The sequence below is a fragment of the Cryptotermes secundus genome, unplaced genomic scaffold (assembly GCF_002891405.2).
Source record: "Cryptotermes secundus unplaced genomic scaffold, Csec_1.0 scaffold1813, whole genome shotgun sequence".
Classification (NCBI taxonomy): domain Eukaryota; kingdom Metazoa; phylum Arthropoda; class Insecta; order Blattodea; family Kalotermitidae; genus Cryptotermes; species Cryptotermes secundus.
Genome location: NW_019724621.1, coordinates 106,668 through 129,837, shown reverse-complemented (window position 1 = coordinate 129,837; position 23,170 = coordinate 106,668). Strand labels below are relative to the sequence as shown.

Below are 23,170 nucleotides of genomic sequence, written 5' to 3'. Positions count from 1 at the left end.
ATGGACAGTCTTAGAGGACCGAGTTTTTAAAACAACAGAAGTTAAACTTATTTTTTGTATTTTGTTGTGTTACAGACTGACGCTATATAGTGACCGTCTATACAGCAGTTGCTTAACAACGAAATAAAACAAAACTGTCAGGATTACTTCATTGTGGTCATATTTACACCGCTACATGTTTCCATGCCCATCACAGTCTAAGGCGTCAAAGACATGAACTCTCTTCACTCGCTTGAACACTGGGATCGTGGATTCGAATCCCACTCAAGGCATGGATGTCTCTGTGCTTTTATTCTGTGTTTGTGTTGTTCTGTGTGTAGATAGCGGCCTTGCGACAGGCTGATCCCCGTCCAAGAGTCCTACCGACTGTTTATAAGATTAAGAAACTGAAAAAGCGGCCAAGGTATAACAAAGGGCTGTAGCCATAGATAGGTAGATAGACGTATTTCCATCTTGATAGATCATCATCAAGTGGTTCGAAATTTCGGGTTAATATTAACTCTTTGCGGTCAAAGTTAAGTACCATCACTGGTATGAACTGGTTTAGTTTTCTTTGTAATCTCTATAGAACAGAAAAGCATTGATAAGTGTGACGATTTACGATGTGCCAGGATCACAGTTCCTACTGTTTGAAATACTTTTTTAGGGACTTCACCGCTATCGTGAGTAAAATGGGCCATTCTGTTTACTATCGCTCGGCCGCCAATTAAACAAGCCCCAATTCTCTGAACATGAGTTCGGCGACTTCTATACGTCTCGTACTACATATGCCATTATCTCCTAGCTATGTTTCTGTTCCAGCTGTTGGTATTTGTACGTTCAAGACTGAGGTCAGCACTGTAAAATGAAACACAAAGCCATGAGTAAATGGCGGAACAACTACATGTAAATAATGCATGATAAGAAGAGGATGAATATGCATGCGTCAGTGGCGGATTGCTCTATGCGTAAAAGTAATAATACAAGAATTTTATATTGGAAATATGAGAGTTTTTACAACTTTATCACATATAAAATGTTTCTAAATTCCGAACGGTACTTCATCACTCCATGATACATGGCAAAACACTTGTTGGGGGTGGAGTTCTTGCCACCTTGGACAGGTGTCACAACAAAACGATGTGTCTCTTCTGCATCCTTTAACCTACGTGTTGAAGCAAACTGCAGTTCTTTTTCACCTTCCCACCGTGTGCCTGACTCAGGTGCAGCTTAGGCTTCAGACGGTCTGCTACATCTGTTCAACTTGGTCTTCCTCTTTTCAAGTCGTTTTGTTTCAAATGTTTCCTGCTAATTCTCCAGCCACATTCTTACGGAACTCCAGGCGAGACAAAAGTGGAAGTTTTAATGACTGCAAGTTCATATTGTAGAGGTTTCTTGTGTGCTCATATATCTGTTATTTTCAGCAGCTCTTTCTTCAAACATATTTGCACTAAAATATCGGATAAAAATTCGTCTGGGGAAACAGGCATTTGTTGGCTTAACATAAAGAATTCATTGTCATCTTCTTCTCAGAAAGCCCCATCTTCATTATTATCGCCTTTGACGTTGTAACCACTACCCCTGTCATTAACAGTGACATAACCACCTGCATTCCCACTTACGTGATCGTCGTCAGAGTTACTAGAACTGTCACTCAAATCTGGCACATTTATTTCGGCATCAGGGTAAATACAATCAAATATATCAGTATCTTAAACCTGACTAAATTCTCTGAAAGAATCAGTCATCATGCAACTGTTCATGGATCTGTTTGTTGTCCAACGCACGGCCATTCGAAGACGCCATTTGGGATATAACCACAGCGAAAAATATATGCAGTACCTTTTAAAAATCTATTATAAAATCCACAGAAGTATTTAGAAGAACGGTTTGTGAACACCACTGCAAACAGGAAGACCTGAACTACTTGAATGACAAACTAACACTGTTTGCCTACCCTCAGACTTACTCCAGATCGTCTTAAACAGACGCAGTCCGACATGGGACCGCAAAGGGGTAAAATTAATTTCAATAAAACAAGAGTTAAATTTTTGTTTTTCTTTTACTGTATCACATAAGTCCAGTTTGCTGGTTACATTCCACTGTTAACAATTGCTCTTAGTGTACATGCAGAAAACAGTGATCATTGATCAATATCTTGACATTCACGACAACATGGCGTATGGGAAGCGAATGTGTCAATGCAAATTGTAAAAATATAACTATCCGCGTTGGACCCTCTGCTCCTTGCATTGAAAATACACTTGAGGGGTGGCCCCTGTGCTTAGGGCAACAATTGCGCCTTTTATTTATAATAAATTACAAACAGCAGCAGAAGCTGCACTGCTCTAGTATTTACCAATAAATCATTTGTGTTAATGTACAATTAGAGACAAATAAGTCTGTCACAGTGCAAAAGCAATCCCTCCTACTGACAATAATAATAATAATAATAATAATAATAATAATAATAATAATAATAATAATGTTTTATAATTTCTGAATCTGATTTTCAGTCATGTGCGAACTAGTACATTTGTCTCATTTATGTGACATCTTTCAAAATTAAAACTAAAGACTGCCGCATTCTGTCAAACATGTTATTGGTAACGACAGAACACAACACACCCTACTTCTGTTCCTCCTTGTCCAAGACAAAGAGTTTTTCTTTCTATATCAGTTAACTGTGTAGATGAGAAGAGACAAATCTGAAGAAAGAAAGAACTCTCTGCTAATGCAGATTTGGGATGTGTCGGTTTCATGCGAGCCACTAGCCTCATGAAAAAGACCCGTAAAATAGTGTTTGGTTTCTAATGCCTCTGAGAACTGTCTGTTTCGTCTTTCTGGCCTTAGGCCACATAAACAAGGGTGTAGAAATCATTTATGACATGCAAGCACTAGCAGGGCACATTCTACTACACCATGGTCATGAGAATTATGTTCAATATTTTTATAATTTAATACTTTGAGATAGCATACAAGTGAGGAACTATTCATCAGGGCAGGAATACATCGCGACTCAATAGCACAGCAGTCATTCTCGGGATAATTCACTGGGAAAATTATGAATAACGCAATAATTTGTTGGACAAAACTTGGCAATACTGTGCACTACACCATATTGAACCCAGTACTTGTCTGCTCGTTTCACGTCAGTTCTACAATTGCTGCAGTCCCTGTTGCCATGCTAGCAGTAACATCCACGAACAGGGAGAGCCATATCCGGCCATATCTGCCTGCTCCCGGAAGCGGAGGCAAACCAATTTCAACATTTTGCGTAATATAATTGTCTCCGCATCTACCAAGGTATGTCTCGTTTTCATCAGTAAACCACTGCGTGATTTACAGTTATTAATTCGGGACCTCCTCCGAATGAATCACCCTGTATAATTTAGAGATAGCAAGTTTGATTTCTGGCCACAATAATTTTTGACGACAAAGATTTCACTTAAAAATTAAAGCAGTTCAGTCATACCATACTGATTTACTTTCAGTGTTTTAAGGACATTCCAATCCTGTTAGTTCTGTGCATTGTCACAAGGTGCAGGATTCATTTAATTGAAGCACTTGTTGAATTTCACACTTCAGACATATTTTGTATGATAAATATACTATAATAATGAACCAAACATTGTCAGTAAAGGCTGCCAAGCCTTTATGGAGGGTAACCTAACCTTCAGTATATAAATTACCTTCAATAACATCCACTAGAATCTCGTTTAAATCTTTCTGTACTGACAAAATATTCCATCACTAGCATGGGAGCATGCCAATTTACTGTTGAAAGATTTTAGTTTGGGAGAAAATCCAAACTCGTCTCTTCACATACAAGAACATACTATCATTGAAAGGGCTACATGAATGATCACAAAAGTTTCTCTTCTCACAGTTCATATCATCAGTTTACAATTCCAGATCCATTTTCCTCAACACACTTCTTTGTTCAAGAAGAGAAAGGGAATATTTATCACATCTTATCTTATAAAAAAAAAGTAGATAATTGCCTTGTACACTAGAGATGGAAGCAGCAGGGCCCTATAAACCAATTGTAAGAACCTATGGAATGATCTGGTATCATAACCCAGAAAACCACAGTTTTAATTTTTACTGCCATGAAAACATGAAATTTCATTCAGATAATTACTGAACACTGCAATCCAGTATGTAGTATTCCTGCTTTGTATCTGGAAGGTCCAGGGTTAAAATCTCTGCTACTCTAAGTAAAGACTTTTTAGGTTTCCTCAGTCTCTCTGGGCAATTTCAAACACAGTACCCCTAATTACGAACATGGCTCCTTGCTTCTGCACTCTTTTCACTAACCATCCTACCATTCAAGGGTACAAATAGAACTGTTAGATAAATAATAAACAAGATAAAACATATAATTGACTTTCTTAACTTAAAAGGTATCACACCTTTTAAATTTACTCTTCTATTCTCTTTACCATCACATACAAATAATAACACATTACTGTAATTATCCCATTACATTTATAATTGCATAACTGAAAATATATTTCATTTTCTTCTATTTAATTCTCACAATCCTTCATTCCAACATGCAGGCCATTTTCTTAGGCCTGGCCTCTGGTTAGTGTACAAGACATAATGGCAGGAGTGGTGGTGCAGTGGTTGCAGCTGCAATGATGGAGAGTTGGAGGGGGGTGAGAGAAGTTTTGTAACTCATTTGATTAACCCATACACATCTTGCAGTCCTTCTGTCAGTGGACTTGACCTGTTGCGAGCTGTCAGGTCTAAAAACACAGATCATATATATTTGAGTCACTCTACCTATAAACATTAACTAGGCCCTTACTAAAATTCAGAACAGGGTTAATGACTTGCATATCATTATTCTATATGACTGCAATGTGACATGATCAGTGACTTGTCACACAGTGCATTGCCTAGATAACAAGATAATTGTTTTTATGAATAAAATTGAACAGAAGGTCTTTTGTATTCACTTTAATGACAAAGTAAAGAATTCTAACATATGTAAAAATATTCATTCAAATTATCTTTTTCAAACAATCTTCCATGGTTACTTGATTTAATTTAAGTAGCTGCATTACTTAGGCATTGCTGTTACTGAACATATAGGTATGTTCATAACCAATGTTGGACTGAATGCTATTGTAACGTAAATAAAATCAAGCATAATGATAACCAGAATTCAACAGATTCGGAGCATCAGATCACCATGGCTTATTTTATTTTCTCTTTTCAGGTGGGGGGAAAAAATTAAAACTTGTGGCCTGTCAGAGGTGTAGCCTTAAAAATATGTGCCAGGATGGTCTTGTACATAGTTCCAGGTTGAAAGAAATGGGTGTGAATCATGATACAAAGCCATGCTTGTTGTTACTTAATAATACCTTCACAGTTTTCTAATGAAGAGTTGGACAAACCACTCACAAAAATCACATCTTTAAGAGTCCAACACTTTCACCTCAAACAGAGGTATTGGAGATTAAATAAACTATCAATTATTTATATTTGATTTCAATGTCATTAAAATAAGTGCCAGTGTGACATCCCAGTATTCAAAAATGCACCAGGCACTGTCCTGAACATCCCTGGGTCAACTACAGCTCTGCCTATAGTTGCAGTTCCTTCACTAGACTGAAGCTTCATTTCAAACATATGAAGGTGGACCCTGCCACCCTAAATTCTTACATTTGGTGACACAGAAAAGACTACAGAAATTTTGTTGATGTCCCATAATTATTCTTAGTTTTCAGATATGTAGTCCAGATTACGTACGAGTATTCAGAAAGAATTAAAATGTGGTCATTTACAGAACACATCCACAAAAGTATTAAATAAAATCAGCCACTATTATTTCAGCTTAAAAATTATATTATGTAAAAATACAGTGAGACAACTTCTTATAAATGTTCAACTTTAAAGCCTAGGAAAAACACAATGTTGAACTCAGAATACTGTTTCTAACAATATCAATCCTAAAACTAAATGCCAATATGGCACACAATCATGTACATCTCATTATTAACATGATAAAAAACATTCATAAGCCTATATAAAATCTGATGTTCACTTCATTAAATTCTTACATTTTTTCATTTTCTGAAAATATGGTGTACCTTGTGTAGAAGCAAATATTTTCTACAAATTTCATTTCACATGATTTTTATTTGGTAAATGCTCTCATACTTCAGTCATTACGGTTCATTGCCAGATCTTTCTGTGAATTATACAAATTATGAATTGTAGAGTTCAGTCATTACATGTGCCCCAATTTTTAAGACCAGAAGAAAAACAGTACTGAAAGACACATTAAATGAAACTAGTCCTTAAGTTTTCGTGGCTGAAGCTTATATTTGTGGCTTCAGTTTTAAGGGTTAGGCCATGTTAAATGTTGAGGTTTTACCATTGTTTTGGAAAATCTTGCATTTGCCATCTTCAAGGTTATGATTTTGGGAGGGGCTTTGGCAGCACCTGACACAGCTCCCATAAAAGGCATTGCGTCAGAGATGAAGTTATGATTGGCTGAATGTAGGACTAGAGTGCTAACCAATAGAAGACAATCATTTGGTTAGTAAAAATAGGGAAGCAAAATGTTTCAGCGACCACATGGTTAATGAAAAGAGGCAAAGAAGAATGTTCTGCAACCAGATTGCCCTGAGAAGTGGTGAGGAAAGTTTTTCAGCAAATCATGTTTAGGACAAGAGGTGACAGAAGATTATTCTCCATTCTTTTCTACCTTCCTTCTCCCCATTTGAATAAGAGAGGGTGTTGATTGATTACCGGATAATGGTTTCATCTTGTCCCCACACAGATATGAACCAGAGTTCTGTGACTGTTAGATGAAACTTATCCAGCAATCACTGAACTGTCTTTCATATTTCTGTAGGGAGGAGAAGGAAGAAATCAGAGAGAAAAAATTTTCTGTCACCACTTGTTCTGAACACAGGGTCACTGAAGGATTTTCCCTAGCTCATTTCAGGACCACCTGGTTGCCAGAACATTTTTCTTTTATTACATCATTTCACCAACCACACAGGTGTTCCCTGTTGATCAGTATCCTGCTCCTCTGTTCAGCCATTCTTGGCTTCACCTTCAACATGCTGCCAGCATGAGAGCTCCCAAATCCCCTTCCAAAGACATNTTAATATTTTTAACATTTAACATTTATCAATATATATGATAAATATATATTTTAGTTATTTTAATATGAAGACAAGGCATGCAATGAACTAGTTTAGCGTAAATTGAATAAGCACCTGAAGATGGCACTTTTGTGCCGAAACATGTAGTGCGAGTGAGAGGAGGAGATAGATGAGTGTATGCACTGGAAGATGGTTGAAATAAATCATGGACATTAACCTTGATGATAGCAATGGCAAAGTTTACTAAAATGTTAGAAACCTCTCAAAACTTGATGCTACCTAGTCCTGAAAGCTGAAGCTACACATTCATTTAAATGTTTCACGTATTTTGTACTGGAGATTTGCTTTTATGGCAGAAAACAACCTCTCCACTGAAACATGTTGCAAAATTGTATAACATTTTGGCATCAGTTAAATTAAAAATATTTGCTCTGGGGTTATCACAGGAAATCTGGGAGTAATGATCTGGTAAAAATCATAAAGACTTTTCGCTGTCTTTTTTTTTTATATTTCTTTTGTCAAAATAGCCCATGCAAAGTAAAACCAAGATGAATCGTCAACTTTCACTTTTATAAACAAAATATTTTTACAGTGCAGGAAAGCCTCTGTGAATTCTGAAAATAGTATTCCTCTGAATATACTGAGTGCTGTAGCAATTTTCTGTTTTTCAAAATTATAAAGTAAAAAAAAAAAGGGACTGTAGGATGTATTTCATCCACTGTGAGAATCTGGGTACATCACCTTCAGTTAGTGACCTAGAAAGTTATTAGATTCTATTTTCCGTATACAGAGAGGATTTTTAGTGTGTGGACCGGGTCCACGCCTCTGCTCTTCACGGTGGCCGGTGTGGCACTTGCTGCGAGGTGCATTCAAATTTTTCCCATGACTCAGCATGCCTAACCACCAATAACGTTTGGAATGAAGGGACATAATTAACCTGTGGACCAATTGATGGTCCTATGTTACACGGCGAGCAGTGTGGGAGTTTATGATTTGTCAGCAGTAGGCAGCAGTTATCAGCTCCATTAGCCATTTGCTCTCATCTACAGTCTGTGTGTAGTGTGAATTATACTACATCATGGTATGGTATACCATAGAGCAACGTGTATTTTTGTACTTCAACCATGTGAAACATGGAATTACTAGAAGGTAATTTCAACATAAATCTCGCATTGAAAGAGCTCCCAGCAGACAAAGAATTCATAATTTGGTGAATAAACTTAGAACAGTGGCACTCTTAATGGACAAGAAACAAAAACGTGTCGAGTGCTTACTGAGAAGTTAGATGCCATAAGGGCCCGACTTCAACATGCACCTAAAAAATCACTGAAATATGTAGCTGAAGAGAGTGGAGTGTCAAAGTCTAGTTTAAGAATGACAACACAGTTGCTCAAGTCATCCAGTGAAATTTGATGTCTGGTGTGCTGTAAGTGCAAGACGGATTGTTGTGCCAGTGTTCTTTTAATGAAATAATTAACTGTGAAAAATGTCTACATGTAGAGAGGACAGCATTTTCAACACCTCCCATGATCTGTGAATTGTAACTACTTCATTCTGAACGTAAGGCTGATTCATCAGAAAAATGTGTATGTGCCATGCAGCAAGCCACACACAGGCCACTGTGAAGCGCAGAACTGGATCTTGTCCACACACTAAAATCCTTCCTGTACTTCTCGCATTAATATGCCAATAAGAGATTCAAACATCCTTACAGATGATTTTCTTCCAAAAGGTTGCCTAGACAAGGCATGACATACCCTTGTTCATACAGCAGATGGACTTTAACAGTGACTAGAATAAAACATTTCTGTGTTGACAAATGCAGTGTTTAAATACTTAAATTCTAAGAATCAAATATTGGGTAGCAGAGACCTGATATATTTTTCTTCAGTGACAGTGAAAGAATTACATTTTGTATCAGTGACAAATGGTTATATTAAGCATAAACTGACATGACAAGTTCCTACCAAGCAGCTTAGGAACCGCTGCCTTTGTGCCAACTGAGAGATGTGGGTGTCCATCAGCAGACCTTACACTGCTGTACCTTTATAAATAGACATTTACTGAAAAACAGGAGTGAAAATGAAAAGAAGAATATACATTTCAGTTGAGAGAAAACACAATAAGAACAAGGGCCAAAAGTGAAGAAACAGGTGTGGCTCTATCCTTCCTCTTCTCACCACACATAGCAGCTTTTATTTCAGGGGGGAGGGGGGTATTTTATAATACTGCAAGTAGCTAGATTATATAGTAATGTTGGATTTTGAGGTTCTCACAGTAGTAGCTAAGAAGAGTTCTACCTTCCAGGATATAACCCCATTCAGTCTCGTAAAAGTCGAGCAGTATTTCGGAGTAACATGCTTGCTTAATGCTGGTTTCTTGCGTGGCTCACTACACAATATTTGATCATAGGTATTAGAGATTCATTCTTACGTGTCTCGTTGCTGGGAACAGCTTTACATGCCGGAAATAGTTTCTTAGAAGAAAGCTTGGCAACTACATACCGAGCATCTATAGCTGACCCATGTCTCTACTGTGTGATCTTGATTAGTGTACTATCAAGATTGCTTCATCATATCTCAGCTTTTATTGCTGGGAAGTTATTATTACTATAATTCTATATTTATAAATTATATATGTATACATAATCTTTGGAACTGCGCATCAGACCAACAACACACTAAATAACATTATACAGATTATGTGTAATATCTGAAATATATAATTCTCATTCCAGTCACTGAATGGTTCTTATTTTAACTTATTTCACAGTCTATTGTGTGGGAAATATTAACATCTTAAAACCAATTTAGTGAATACTGTTACCCTTAAGTTCCATGGAAGAGCCTAGATATCTCATTAAACACCAAAACTTAAACAGCAACCTGGGCCTGAATTCTAGCTGCATACTAATTCATAAACTGTAAGTAGTAGCGAAACACTAGCATGGCAATTGTAAATAGTGGCCAGGTCTCACATAGCAATTTTTAGAATTTATTTATATAACAAGTACAGACCTGGTACATATCTGAAGTTCACCTGAATAGGGAGACAGAATCTGGTCTCTGAAATGTTGTTTTTTAAATAAAAACAGGATGATGGATAATGTAAAAAAAACACAATAATTATATTGATATACCATTGTCACAAACTTTTAGATCGTGTATAGGAATTTTAAATAGTGGCCAAGTCTCAAACACAGTCTCAGTAAAAGCACAGAAATGTTAAATAGCGGCCAGGCCCCACTCAAATATCTGGGTATTAACATATAATTAGTGAACAGAAGCCAGATACTAGCACATGACTTGTAAATTGCAGGTATCTCTTCACTTGATACTTTTAGTACTCATGTCTGACGGGGAAATTTATTAAAAAGGAATGTTACAGTTTTTTCATTAGTTTAAGAGAATCAAAAATTTTCAGTTTAGTCACAATTCAAGGGAAGCAAATATATTTTTAGTTAACTAATCATTTTCAAAAACTCAAGTAATTTATATAATGCTGAAGGTATCTGGTTAAACACTGGTTCTTAAACTGTAGTCCAAGCTCAAACTGTACTCCAAGCTCAAACTGTAACTGGATAGTAGGATAAAAAGTGACAGTAAATAGCCCAGGTTATTATTTGAACATTTTTGGTATCTTTTATTATGAAGCTTTCGTGGTGTTCTTATCAATCTAAGGTGAATGAATGTTCACAGTTCAGTTTCTGTCGGGCTGTGCACACACGACGATGATTTTCCGTCTCCCCTGTGATGGGCTTCGTCAGTGCTAGAGGCAGAGGCAGATCGTGAACGGGGAGTGTGGACAAGCACTGTTGACGAAACATCCCCACCTCCACCATTATGGCGACTAGTGTATAGTACAGGAGCATATGATGTAGCATTGTCAAGCAATATATTACTGCTTCCTGCCTGCAATCGTAGTGAGCAATGGCGTGGCCCGACCACTGTCTCTGCATTCTTTGGCTTGTTAAGGATAGTTTTGCTGGCTGCACCTACTGTCGGCTTCTCTGAGGAATGCTTAGCCCATGCTGCGTCTGAAACACTCTTATTCTCAACATTTGCCACATCACTCAAGTATGTTCTTCCTTCTTGATTCTTCATCCTTACAGGATATGTCTCACTCCCCCTGATATGGAATTTACTCACTCTGTTCAAATGACATGTACCATTGCCATATATTTCTCTAGTGCCTCTGTTACTGGGAAGTTCAGCACCATCTGTAGAAGGAATCTGGCAGCAGTCTCTCTCCATACCTTCAGCATCTTGTTTAGAAATGTCACTGTTAGATTTGGGAAGCTCAACACTTCTAACAAAACTTTTACCATTTTTTGAGACTAAAGTTGTTTCCTTGTTAATAATGCCCTTTGTGCAGGTACTATCAATCTGCCTACAACTTTCAGAATTTTTATTTGAACTTTTGCTATTTTTGTTACTTTCACTCCTTCTTGAAGATGAAGGCATTTTGCTATCACTGTCTCTATTCTGACTTTCATCACAAATTTCTTGTTTCAAACCTTTGGCAGTATTCTCGGAAATATTCACACAAGGGGTTTGATCATTTGAGGCTGTTCCCAACAGAAATATGCTGTCACTTTTTTGGTTACCTCCACTTGTAATATTCCTATTAGCAACCTCGCCATTCCTTGTTGCAACTACGTCAACATATCGAACAAGTCCCTGACTAGCCCTATTTGAAGTGTCTACAACACCACTATCACACCTGGAAAGTAAACAGATATAATAAAATCTTACAGGCTCACTCATCATCACAGTAAAACTGGAATTTACACACTGCTAGTGCACTCGACTCCTCTTAAATTTACACCCAACTGACACAACTGCTGGATCTTAAGCCTAATATTCTCTGCACTAGAATACATGAATGTTGCCATACTGTATTAACATGTAAGAAAAGTACACTAATATCAGATCTTTTTGATCATTCTGTAGAAAAATTACAGCTGTTTTTAATTATATAAGACTTTCCTGGACACTGTTTTGTCATCAGTGTTACTATTTGTCAAGCCGCTGTCTCAGTGTTGTCTTTCACAGCACAAATTGGTGGTTCAGTCACTTGCCATTATCGATACTGTTCTTATTTTGTCATCATCTTGTGGCCTCTAAACCGGTGCACATTTTTCCTGCCGTTTCAAAGAATTATCTCAAATTGGTACCCCTAATACAGCTATTTGACTCAAGCATGTAACTTGTACAAGAAATTTGTTGTTGTTATTGGAGAGGGTGGGTTTCCCATGCATTTAGACCAAATATTGGTCCATTGTGCGTCCCCCTGTGATATTCTACCAGTCTCTATACCCTACCGGTACTGGTGCGTACCATTAGTCCCGACTCAGCCAGCGAGTTCAGCCTCTACTGGCTCAGCGGTATCTCATTGCTTCCCCCATCTACCAGAGGCGTTAGAGACTACTGTTGGGCAGGAAATGTCCTGAATTTGGCTCAGAGGTCCCCTTGAGACATGAGGTCCTTTTACGTGCTGTAAAGCTACAACACGGGAGCCACGGCTTAAAATCCCTCCCGGAGGACTTGTTCCCTGAATTTTTCCGCCCTTAAAAATTCCACGACCTCCGCCGGGTTTGAACCCGTGTACCTTGAGTCACGAGGTGGGAACGTTACCCCTAGACTACGGAGGCTGCTAACTTGTACAAGAAATTTTTAGTACACTTCAGATTTTTATTTTATTCAGAATGGATGAAATGTTCTACCAACACAAATTCAGATTAACAGGATTTTAATCCAGCACTGGTTTTCAACTAACAGAACTTGTGTTTTGGTTTAACATGATTTCTCTAAGACTTCTCCATTACGTTACATTATTTCACATTATACCAAACTTTTGAAGAATGTATGTACTGTGTTATTCAGGGCCTGAGTGTATCACTTCATGATTTTTCAACAGGAAATCACACTTACATAAGTAAAAAATGTTTGTTTATTGGTTAAATGTTGTGTCATCTTGTAATGCCAAATGAAATACGGTCATCTGGTTATGAATGATTAATCTGAAAGGATATGCTAGGAAACATCATTTCTAACATTATTCCTACATTTCTTTGGGCAGACATGAAAGCTGCGTAAAAGCTTGGAAGCATCATTAGAAGTAAGTAAGTAGAATGACTACTACCAACCTTACACTGGCTGCACAACGCACACACAGAATGCTTTGGTCCGTTACTGGTGTTGCTTGCGTGGAGCAATCAACCAGACCTTGTCGTGGGCAGGTACAAGTGTCACAGTGCTTTGTGTTAAGGCGTTCACGTTCTCGCTCCTCCAGGACTTTAGCCATAATAGCAGCTGATACTATGTCAACAGGAGGTTTTGAGCTGGAAGACTTCTCATCAGATTCCTCATTTTTATCTGAAATGTTACAAATTTGATTCTCTCATTTCAAGTGAAACATCTGTAACAGAGAAGGCTACACATCAACTAAAACAGCTTCTCCATATGTGCTGTTCTGTTGGAAGCCTCTCCTATGCAACTGCAGTGCCTTACATCTCTTCATAAGCCAAAACTTTCTTTTTATATGAGTCTTTGGTGTCCCTGTCTACTGAACTTTTTAATCTGTGTATATTCCCTGCTGCTTGGGCTTTTAGCTTACATCAAACATTGTCTACTGCAGGTTTCTATTTCCTGATGACCGATAACAAAGATGGGGGTGATGATCAGCTCAGAGGACAGTGAACAACTGGAAGCACCTGCTTAATACTAAAATTAAAAATCCTTCATAGTTCATTAAAATGAGTACTGGAATGAAAAAAAAAAAAGGCAAAAGCAAGGAGGAAAGGATGAAAAAGATATCCATAAGAAAGAGGAATTACTGAATTCACCTGCTGGAACCTTATTGATGGAGTATACCATTGCAGTAGGTGGAAATGTTGGAATAGGTACTTTGATAATTTTTGGTTCTGGTTTGCCAACAGTGTTGTTTCCACTATTTCCATCAGACTGCCTTCGCTTACTGCTCACATACGTTCGCACTTTCTGTTGCAAATCTGCTGGCAGCTGCAACACATACAGTTCATTAACCCTCACCCCTTGAATAAAATTACTGCACCCTGCCTGCATAGCTCTGCTTCATTTTCTGTAAAAATGCAAACAGACCTTACTTTTCAGTCACGACAACAAATACTATGACTAGGAATTAAATCATAATTCCACATTTTGTAACATGGCATAAACAACTTATTTAATTAATAAGATCCAAAAGTTGGTGACTATGGTCCATTGCTACAAGTATCACGTTTTTGGACATTATCCATCATCTTGTCTACAAGGGTTGGATAAAAAGTAGTGGCAACACTGCACAAAACTGTTATCAGGGACTGCGAGAAGCATGTGGTGATGCTGCTTTTCCATATCACACAGTGGCACGATGGGTGAAATTGTTCCATGAAGGCAGGAATGCTATTCGGGAAGACTCCATGTTGACAACCACACAATTCTGCTTCTTGCTTCTTTGCTGGATGTCGATCATCAATGGGCTGTGTGGGAGTTAGTTGCTGAGGCCTATGTCACAAAACCATGCTCCACATTCTGCAAAATATTCTTGGATACCACAAAACTGCAGCACGTTGGGTACCCCATACAATGTCCGAGGTGCAACAATGCCAATGTTATGCAATTGCACAGGACTTGTTGGACTGGTACCAGAGGGAAGGTGATGACTTCCTTGGAAGGATCATCACTCTGGATGAAACTTGGGCTCGCCCATATGAACCGCACTTGAAGCAACAATCAAATGAATGGAAACATCCTGGCTCTCCTCGTCCAATGAAAGTGAGCCCTACACAGAGTAATGTGAAGGCGATGTTCATTGTGGCATATGACACTGATGGAGTGATACTGCATCACACTGTACCTCACAGACAGTAAACGCTACCTACTACTGCAGTTTCCTGCATAATCATCTTCGTCCAGCACTCAGGAGAAAGCGACGACACTTGTTGGCAATGAGCCCCATCATCCTTCATGACAATGCAAGGGCTCATACTTCTGACACTGTCAAGGATCTCCTTCGCCGCTGGCGATGGGAGATACTGCAACATTTGCCATACTCACCCGATATGAGTCCATGTGATTATGATCTCTTTGCCAAAATGACAGAACCACTGAGAAGGACATTTTACAACATATGAGAGGAGATTATTCATGCTGTAGGGCGGTCACTGCTGGACATCAGCAGAAGTGGACACGCTGATGGTGTACGACGCCTTCCACAAATTTGGAAGGTGGTGGTACACATGGGGGGGGGCGATTATATTGAAGGAATGTAAGTGTGTTTACCTCAGGTAATAAAGTAATTTCAGAACTATAGAGGTTTTGCCACTACTTTTTATCCAACCTATGTATATTTAAAACCGCCCTGCTTATTTTTCAAAACACAATGTTTTTGAGACTGGATTCTGTCTCCCTCCTCAGATAAAACCTACTCAGTCAGTCCCAACAGACAGAGCTAGTCCATATCTCCAGACACTTATGCGAGCTTCAAGAAGGGGTACATAAATCAAACACAACACAAACCATCTGCAAGAGCTAAGAAAATATTCAATTATTGAAACTCCACACATGAGGTGTGAGAATTATCTCGAATGAAATCATTGCTGGAGAGAAGCAATACTTACGGTACCAACATGAGGGGGGGGGATAGAAAAAAAAAATCCCCCCCCCCACTTCAGCTACACTTGATGGCATTGTACTCTCTTTGACTTCTGCTGTGATGACGGGGGTCCAGATGGGAGAGAAATCCACAATCCACACTGGAATGACTGATCAGCTGGTCCAGCAGAGACATGGGGGCTGATTCCTTGTATTTCCTGTATGTGGTGCTGGGCTCAATCTACAAAGCCTTCGCTTCATTCCAACAAACTTTGTGGCCTTCCTTGTATGCATGTTGGGCTAATTTTGATTTTTCCAGCAAACCCCGTGTCAGGTTATATTTGTGTTCCTTAATACGTACTTTTAAGGGTCTGCTCGTTTCACCGATGTAACATGTGCCAGAGTCACACAGGATGTTATACACACACTGCTTTGCCTGCTGGGCATCTCTAACAGGTTCAGTTTTCATCAATGTCCCACGGAGTGCATGTTTAGTTTTAAAGATGGAAACAGATGAGATGGAAACAGTTCCCGATGCGTCTGAATTTCTCGGAGGTGCCCTTGACATGTGGGATTACTACAATGCCCTGGTATACTCTGAGAGACGATTTCTTGCTGATGGCTTCATTACAGAGTCAATGAATTCTTTTGGATATCCACTGAGCATGAGATCATATCTTCTGTTTCTAATTTCGTTGCTAAAATCCTTTTGTTTTTGACATATGACCTTTGTTCGGTTGACGAAAATATGAACGATTCCCCTTTTTACGTGATGCGGGTGGTTGGACCTGAAGTGAAGATAACGATCAGTATGAGTAGGCTTTCGGTACACTTTTGTGATGAGTTCGGCCCCCTGCTTCATAACCAGAATGTCCAAGAACAGAAGGGCATTATTAGCTTCAACTTCCATAGTGAATTTGATGGTAGGCCTGATGCTGTTGATATGTTGAAGAAATTCCTGTAACTTTTCTGGTCCATGTGGCCATATCACAAATGTGACATCGACGTATCTTAGCCATTTAGCAGGTTTGTAGTCAGCTATGTCCAATGCCATTTCTTCAAAATGCTCCATGAAAAAATTACTGACCACCAGAGATAGAGAGTTTCCCATTGCCATACCCTCTTTTTGCTGGTAGAACTTATCTTAAAACTGGAAGTGCATGGTACTGGACATCTGCTTAAAAACCAAGTACCACACAATGAACCCATAGGTTTCATAAGGTACCACAGAAATCACTGTGTGCAGGTGACTATAACTTCTCAAGGAGGACTCCACTCCAGACAGTTAGTCTATAATCTGTAGCAGACATCTGCCCTAAGACTTACAAATTAAGATAATAAATTTGGTCCATTAAAGGTAAACAAAGAAGAGGGTGCAACTAACTGAACAGAACATTAATATTTACCATATCAAATTTATGAGAAACAAAGTTAGCAGGCTTGCACTGTAAAAGCTGAATAGCAAGATTCACATCATTTCGGTACCGTTCCTGCAAAACAAACAAAACAAATGTCAGAGATTTGTTCCACAAGTGTCATAACAGTCAGTAATCATTCACAGTGGCACGCACATTCTCATCTTGGAGACGATGAATCTTTCCCCTGGCCTCAACAAGTTTCTGAGTCAAGCTTGTCACATCTCGTGTTAGAGAATTCTTCTCCGTTTCACACTTATCGACGATTTTCAAAAGCTTGTCCTCGAGATTCTGATTCACCTTTTGTACACGTTTGTGCGACTCATACAGCCTGAAACAAAGTATACTGTTGTTGGTTTTAAGGTTCTCACATCGATGACTGTGATATGTATGGTCACTTGGGTTGTAAAACCATACATTTCACAGGAATATACTGCCTCCATCTTTACAGTCACACAGAAAGTCGAGCATGAAACCAGCAATGAGGCAGCAAGCTTGGCAATATGTTCCTCTGAAATATAAGGGTCTCTCTGAGATGCACAGCATTACAAACCAGAAGACCATACTTTTCAAGTATATTATTACATACAGGGGTTGGACCAAATAATGGATACACTGGAGATACTGCACACATTTCTTTAATAAGACGGTGTTGGACCATCTTTTACCTTCAATACAGCCACAGTCCTTCTTGAAATGGACTCAAACAAGTTTTGAACACACTCTAGCAGAACTTTTTATGATTCTTCTTGACAAACATCTTCAAGTCACTTTGGAGATGGTGGAAGAGGGAGTCTGTTCCTCACTCTAGTCTCTAAAACTGATCAGAGTGGTTCAGTGATGTTCAGATCTGGTGACTGTGCTGGCCACAAAAGATGTTGAAGTTCAGCTGCATGCTCTTCAAACCACGACCATAGAGTTCGAGCTGTGTCATCTTGGAAAACTGCATTGTTTTTTGGAAATATCTGGATCATGGGATGCATCTGAATATCCAACCTGTCCATGCTCTTCCTTGCAGTAATTCGGGCATGAAGGGCAATAATGGGACCAACAGAATACTTTAAAACTATACTGCTACTGAAACCATCACAGAACCCCTCCTGTGCTTCACTGTTGGAACCGGGCATTCCAGATTGTAGGCTTCCTTGAGTGTTCTCCAAATATAAACTCTTCCTGATGTAGGGAACAATGTGAAGGACGACTCATGTGACCATATCATGCACTCATTTCCAGTTGTCTGCTGTCCAGGTTTTATGGTCATGACACCACTGTGTACATATCTGAGCATTACTTTCAATAACAAAGGTCTGCAACCAAAAAACTGCATAGGATATTTTTACTGTTTCTTATAGATTTTTACTCACTAAAACCGGAAATAATAGTAAAAAAAAAAATCCATCATGTCAATTCTTTTGTAAAACGCATATTTTTAATTTAATTTTGCGTGAAATTTCTCATCAACATAAAATCTGGTATCCTATTGTTCATTCTAAAAACCATATCCAATAATTATTTCTTACTTTAAAATAATATTTATAAGAGTGAATCTAAAAAATAATACAAATAGAAAATGGGTCGGATGGGGGGGGGCAGTGGAAGGGGTTGGTAGGGTGGGTTTGGCGGTGTGAGGAGCTCAGGCAATCATGTCCCAACACATTTACTTTGTTTGTAGCGAAAGGTGAGGAATCTTACTAGCTCAGTTGAGCATGTTTGGACATGTTCTTTGGGGCAATAGGAATGAGTATAAACAAGCCTGCTGTCAGATTTGATCATGTCTCAACATGCTAAATAAGTTCAGGATCTTGGCTGATGTATAAGCCACTCAGTTTACATCCTGCATTCAAACGTGACTGTGCTTGTGTTTTAGCTCTGTCTTATGGCTCAGAGAAGTTGTGTTATTTCTCCGGACAACTTTTGTTTTATTTGTGGTGAATACACAGTTAAAAGTCAACAAAGAGACATAAGTGATTTTGTGAAGCAAGTGTATTTTGCTTATTTCAAATTGAAACTTGGGATCAAGACAAACCTTGGGCTCCTCACAAGGTGTGCAGAAGGTGCGAGGAAGTATCTTCATTTGTGGTTTAAGGGTAAGAAAAACTCATTTCGTTTTGGCACTCCTATGATGTGGCATGAACAGCAAAACCACACGACTGACTGTTATTTCTGTTCGGTAGATGTGAAAGGCTTTAATACAAAAAATAAAAGAAAATATCTTACCCAAACCTTAATTCAGCTATTCGTCCAGTGCCTCATAGCTCTGAAATACCAGTTCCCCTCCCACCTTCCAGTTTGGATGATATACAGAGTGATTCGGAGGACAGAACTATATTACCACCCCAGGATGAAACCAGCTCAGATTTTTCTGTTGAGGGACCCCAACCTTTTTCTCAGAGTGAGCTCAATGACTTAGTTAGAGATTTAGGCCTTTCCAAAGATGCAGCCGAATTGCTAGGGTCAAGACTAAAAAATAAAAACTTGCTCTCACCTGGAACATCATTCTCGTGGTACAGGCACCGAGAGTAGGAATTCACTCAGTTTTTCTCCGAAGAGGGAAATGGGAGAAAAAGAAAAAGAAGCATGGGACTCCTTCAAAGATGTAGTGCACAAGTTTTTGGGGAACACTAAAAGACCTTCTCTACAAAACCAATGTACAACGCCTGTTGGCTGCATATAAAGCTCAAGGCTGCAAGATGAGCTTAAAAGTTAATTTCTTACACTCCCATGTCGACTCTTTTCCCGAAAACTGGGGAGCCTATAGTGAAGAGCAGGGTGAACGATTTCATCAGGCTGTCCGTGATATCGAAAGACGCTACCAAGGAAGATGGAATGCGAATATGCTAGCTGACTACTGCTGGATGATCAAGCAGGAAAAGGAAAATGGAAAGCGAAAGCGTGTTCGGAGGAGCATCATGGAGAAGATGAAAAGGTTTCACAGGCAAAAAGACTGAACACAGAATGTTAAATATATCGTGAAGGAATTTCTTGTTTAATTATGAGAAATAATATGTTTAGTTCAATGTAATAAAATTAGTGATTTTTTTCATCGGTTATGATTTTTTATTGTAAACCCCTATAATTCTCCAAAAAACCATACGTGATAGTGGGAAATTGAGGTTTTTTTGGATTCAGCATCCTAGAAAACATAAAGTTTACAAAAAATATTCCATGCAGCTGAAAAAAAAATTATTTTTGCAGACCTGTGTAATCAAAGGTGTAGCAATTGCAGCCCTACCATGGACATTGGATTTGTGAATTGGGCAATTTTTGTTGAAATTGGATCTTCAAGATGAATATCCAATTCTGCTGTCACCTGTGCAGCAGTAGTTCTGTGATTTTTCAAACCAATCTTCCTCAATGTGCAATGATCTCTTTCTGTCATGGTGATTTTTGCCCACCGTTCCTCTTCATTGATGTTGACTTCCCATGATTCATTTATGCTGACATAACCTTAGAAACTGTCATTCTCAATACACTCAACAATGTGGTGGTTTCTGCTCCGGCTAAATGTGCACCACCGATCTGTCCTCTTTAAATCGGACAAGTCTCCCATTTTGTGATTTTTTCACATGGACTGGCACTCAACACTATCAGTAATTAACTGACATGAGCACTACAGAGTGTGAAATGGAAGAATATTCAGTTTTGATAACCAAAATTCTTTTGATTTAGTCAACACGAATTCTATTCCTCCATTTCTCAGTGCTTCCATTATTTTGTTCACCCCCTGTATATTATTCTGAAACCCCCATTCTAGAGGCCAAACGTGTACAAGAATGCAAACTGAGGTGAAGATGTTAATACAGTGTGTAAAGAAGGTTCATAATGTGTACATACTTAGTTTTATATTGAACTAGATGAGATCAGACGCTTTATTTAACTTTTAATACCTTGAATATTTTTCCTGCCAAGTTAACAATTCTTCAGTGAGTGCTGCAAATCTTCCATTTGGGAATTTTTCTGCTTCAGTGAGAAAATTTGTTTCCATATTAACAATGTGATGTTCACGCTCCAACAGACGCTGCTTAAGATTCTCAATCTCTACATGAAGATGCAAATTTGTTTGATCTGCGCAATTCTTGCACCTCCAGCCACATTCCTATAACAAAACAAATTAAAAATAAATAAAAGGCATACAACATATCTTGTGTGATTCTGAGAAATATAATTAAAATGTTATCTATGATTTCTAATGTACAACAATGTGACAGTTTGTTTCAATTTCACACACTACTTAGACCTTGCGAGTGTACATCTACTTGGTGCCACATCCCAGAAGACGGCATTCTTCATAGTCTGCCGTGAAGACCTCAGGTCTTACAGAAGCTATCTATTCTTTCATGACACATATAAAGTCATGTAAAAATAAATACAGAATGTGAATCTGAAAGTATGTCACAAAGAACATATGCAGTAGCAATCTGGAAGCTAGGTAACTGGGTTTGGATGCAAATACAGTAGATCTCTTGGTGCAAAAAAAATGTATAGAGGTTGAAAACTATGAGTATATAAAATGAAATGCAATATTTGGTGAAACTGGATACAAATGCAAAATCATGGCTACTTAAAATCTGGCTGGTAACATTACTATTGGGAAGGGAATATTGTATTATCATTAAAATACAGGAGCATAGTGGTTTGAGGCATATAATAGCATTTCATTCCTCCTACATTCCTTAGTACAAGTACAAATAAGCTGAAAAGCGACTGTAGTTATCCTGTCACCAGACTTAAAACATGCAGACGACCCTGGGGCAATCTCAAAAGCAAAATATTCTTGAGTGATACGGAAATTTAATGGACAACAGTCTGTCAGTCGTGTTTACATCTCATATGCCTGAATTCATGTTTTTATAAATATACATAATATGCACATAAAATTCCTATGAATGGTGTAAATCATCTAAGACAGTAAGATACAGCGTGACAATGCAAGCGTCATTGCTTAGCAACGAGTAAACAGCGGTTGCTAAGCAATGACGCTTGCGTTGTCACACTTGCCTGAATGTGGGCAGTTCCCACACACCAAACTTTTGATGAAGATGCCAGTGATTTTCTATCCCCACATGTATTTACATGGTTGCAGGTATCATTAGTCAAATCAAAACACCCATCCATAAACATTTGTTGCAATCATTCAATGATACTTCCATCACTGGCAAAGCTAATGAGGCTCCGGCTTCATGTTGCAGTGGCAGAAATCAAATATTCCTATCAATTAAATGAATCTGTCTTTATTTTGAATCCTGACTGTCTCTAAAGACATATATTTTGAAAGAATGCAATATCTCTAAACACGACAATAACAAGTAAAAACATAATAATGCAGAACATTCGGCAACACCAAATTTAATATTAAAAAGTACTCTTAATAATGGCAATATTAAGCAAAAAAAAAAGAAAAATGGGTAAACCCTGAAAGGCTGGTAGTAACAACTGCTTTTGATACATATTAAATAACTGAATGTGAAACATAATGAAGAGAATAAATGGAAGAGTGGTACACTTGCCTTGCAGGTAACAGTTCGTTGTGCCATTGTCTAAAATATGTACCTCTGCTATCACAAATCCTGACTGCTGTGTTGCTGTCATAACCTTGAAACCTGTAATAAGTATGCAATTTACTGCAGAACTGTAAACAAATGTACATAACACAATATAAATCCTCAAAGGTTATTAAATATATGGAGAATTATCAACAAATTCTTAACTGTACTCAAAGTATGGGTACTGTTAAATCGGATCAGTCACTTCGTCTGTCAAATGAGCAGACAACGTAATGATGAGTCCACCACGTTCACACCTACCATACACGTAGCTGATTTCTCATAAACACAGAGAACTCTTAATTATAATATATACGTGTATTTATTACATCGACGTGTTATACGTGCTGACGCGTAAGAAACTATTACGAAATTAATGCATCCTATTTACAACAATGCTATCTATCGTGTTACAGTCCAATACGGTCCAATACCGTCCAACAGTATCACGGATTAGAGCAAGATGAGTAGGATGAGTAAAGGCTCGG

At 38.3% G+C, this 23,170-nt stretch overlaps 1 protein-coding gene across 3 annotated transcripts; it reads right to left on the bottom strand.

Moving 5' to 3' along the window:
- Positions 1–2,022: 2,022 nt before the first annotated feature.
- On the bottom strand, positions 2,023–23,170 carry LOC111862596. Of its 3 annotated transcripts, none has more exons than XM_023848108.2 (8): positions 22,944–23,170; positions 22,647–22,739; positions 21,027–21,235; positions 17,296–17,470; positions 17,131–17,214; positions 13,957–14,131; positions 13,258–13,486; positions 2,023–4,733 (listed from the first exon to the last, which is right to left on the bottom strand). In XM_023848108.2, the coding sequence occupies exons 2-8, from the start codon at positions 22,671–22,673 to the stop codon at positions 4,571–4,573; spliced, it is 1,062 nt and encodes a 353-aa protein (XP_023703876.1). In that variant the 5' UTR covers positions 22,674–22,739; positions 22,944–23,170; the 3' UTR covers positions 2,023–4,570. The 3 variants fall into 3 exon arrangements, with proteins under 3 accessions (XP_023703876.1, XP_023703874.1, XP_023703875.1); XM_023848106.2 differs by lacking the exon at positions 2,023–4,733 and adding an exon at positions 7,285–11,831 and having other exon boundaries at positions 22,944–23,169; XM_023848107.2 differs by lacking the exons at positions 2,023–4,733; positions 22,944–23,170 and adding exons at positions 7,285–11,831; positions 22,848–22,933.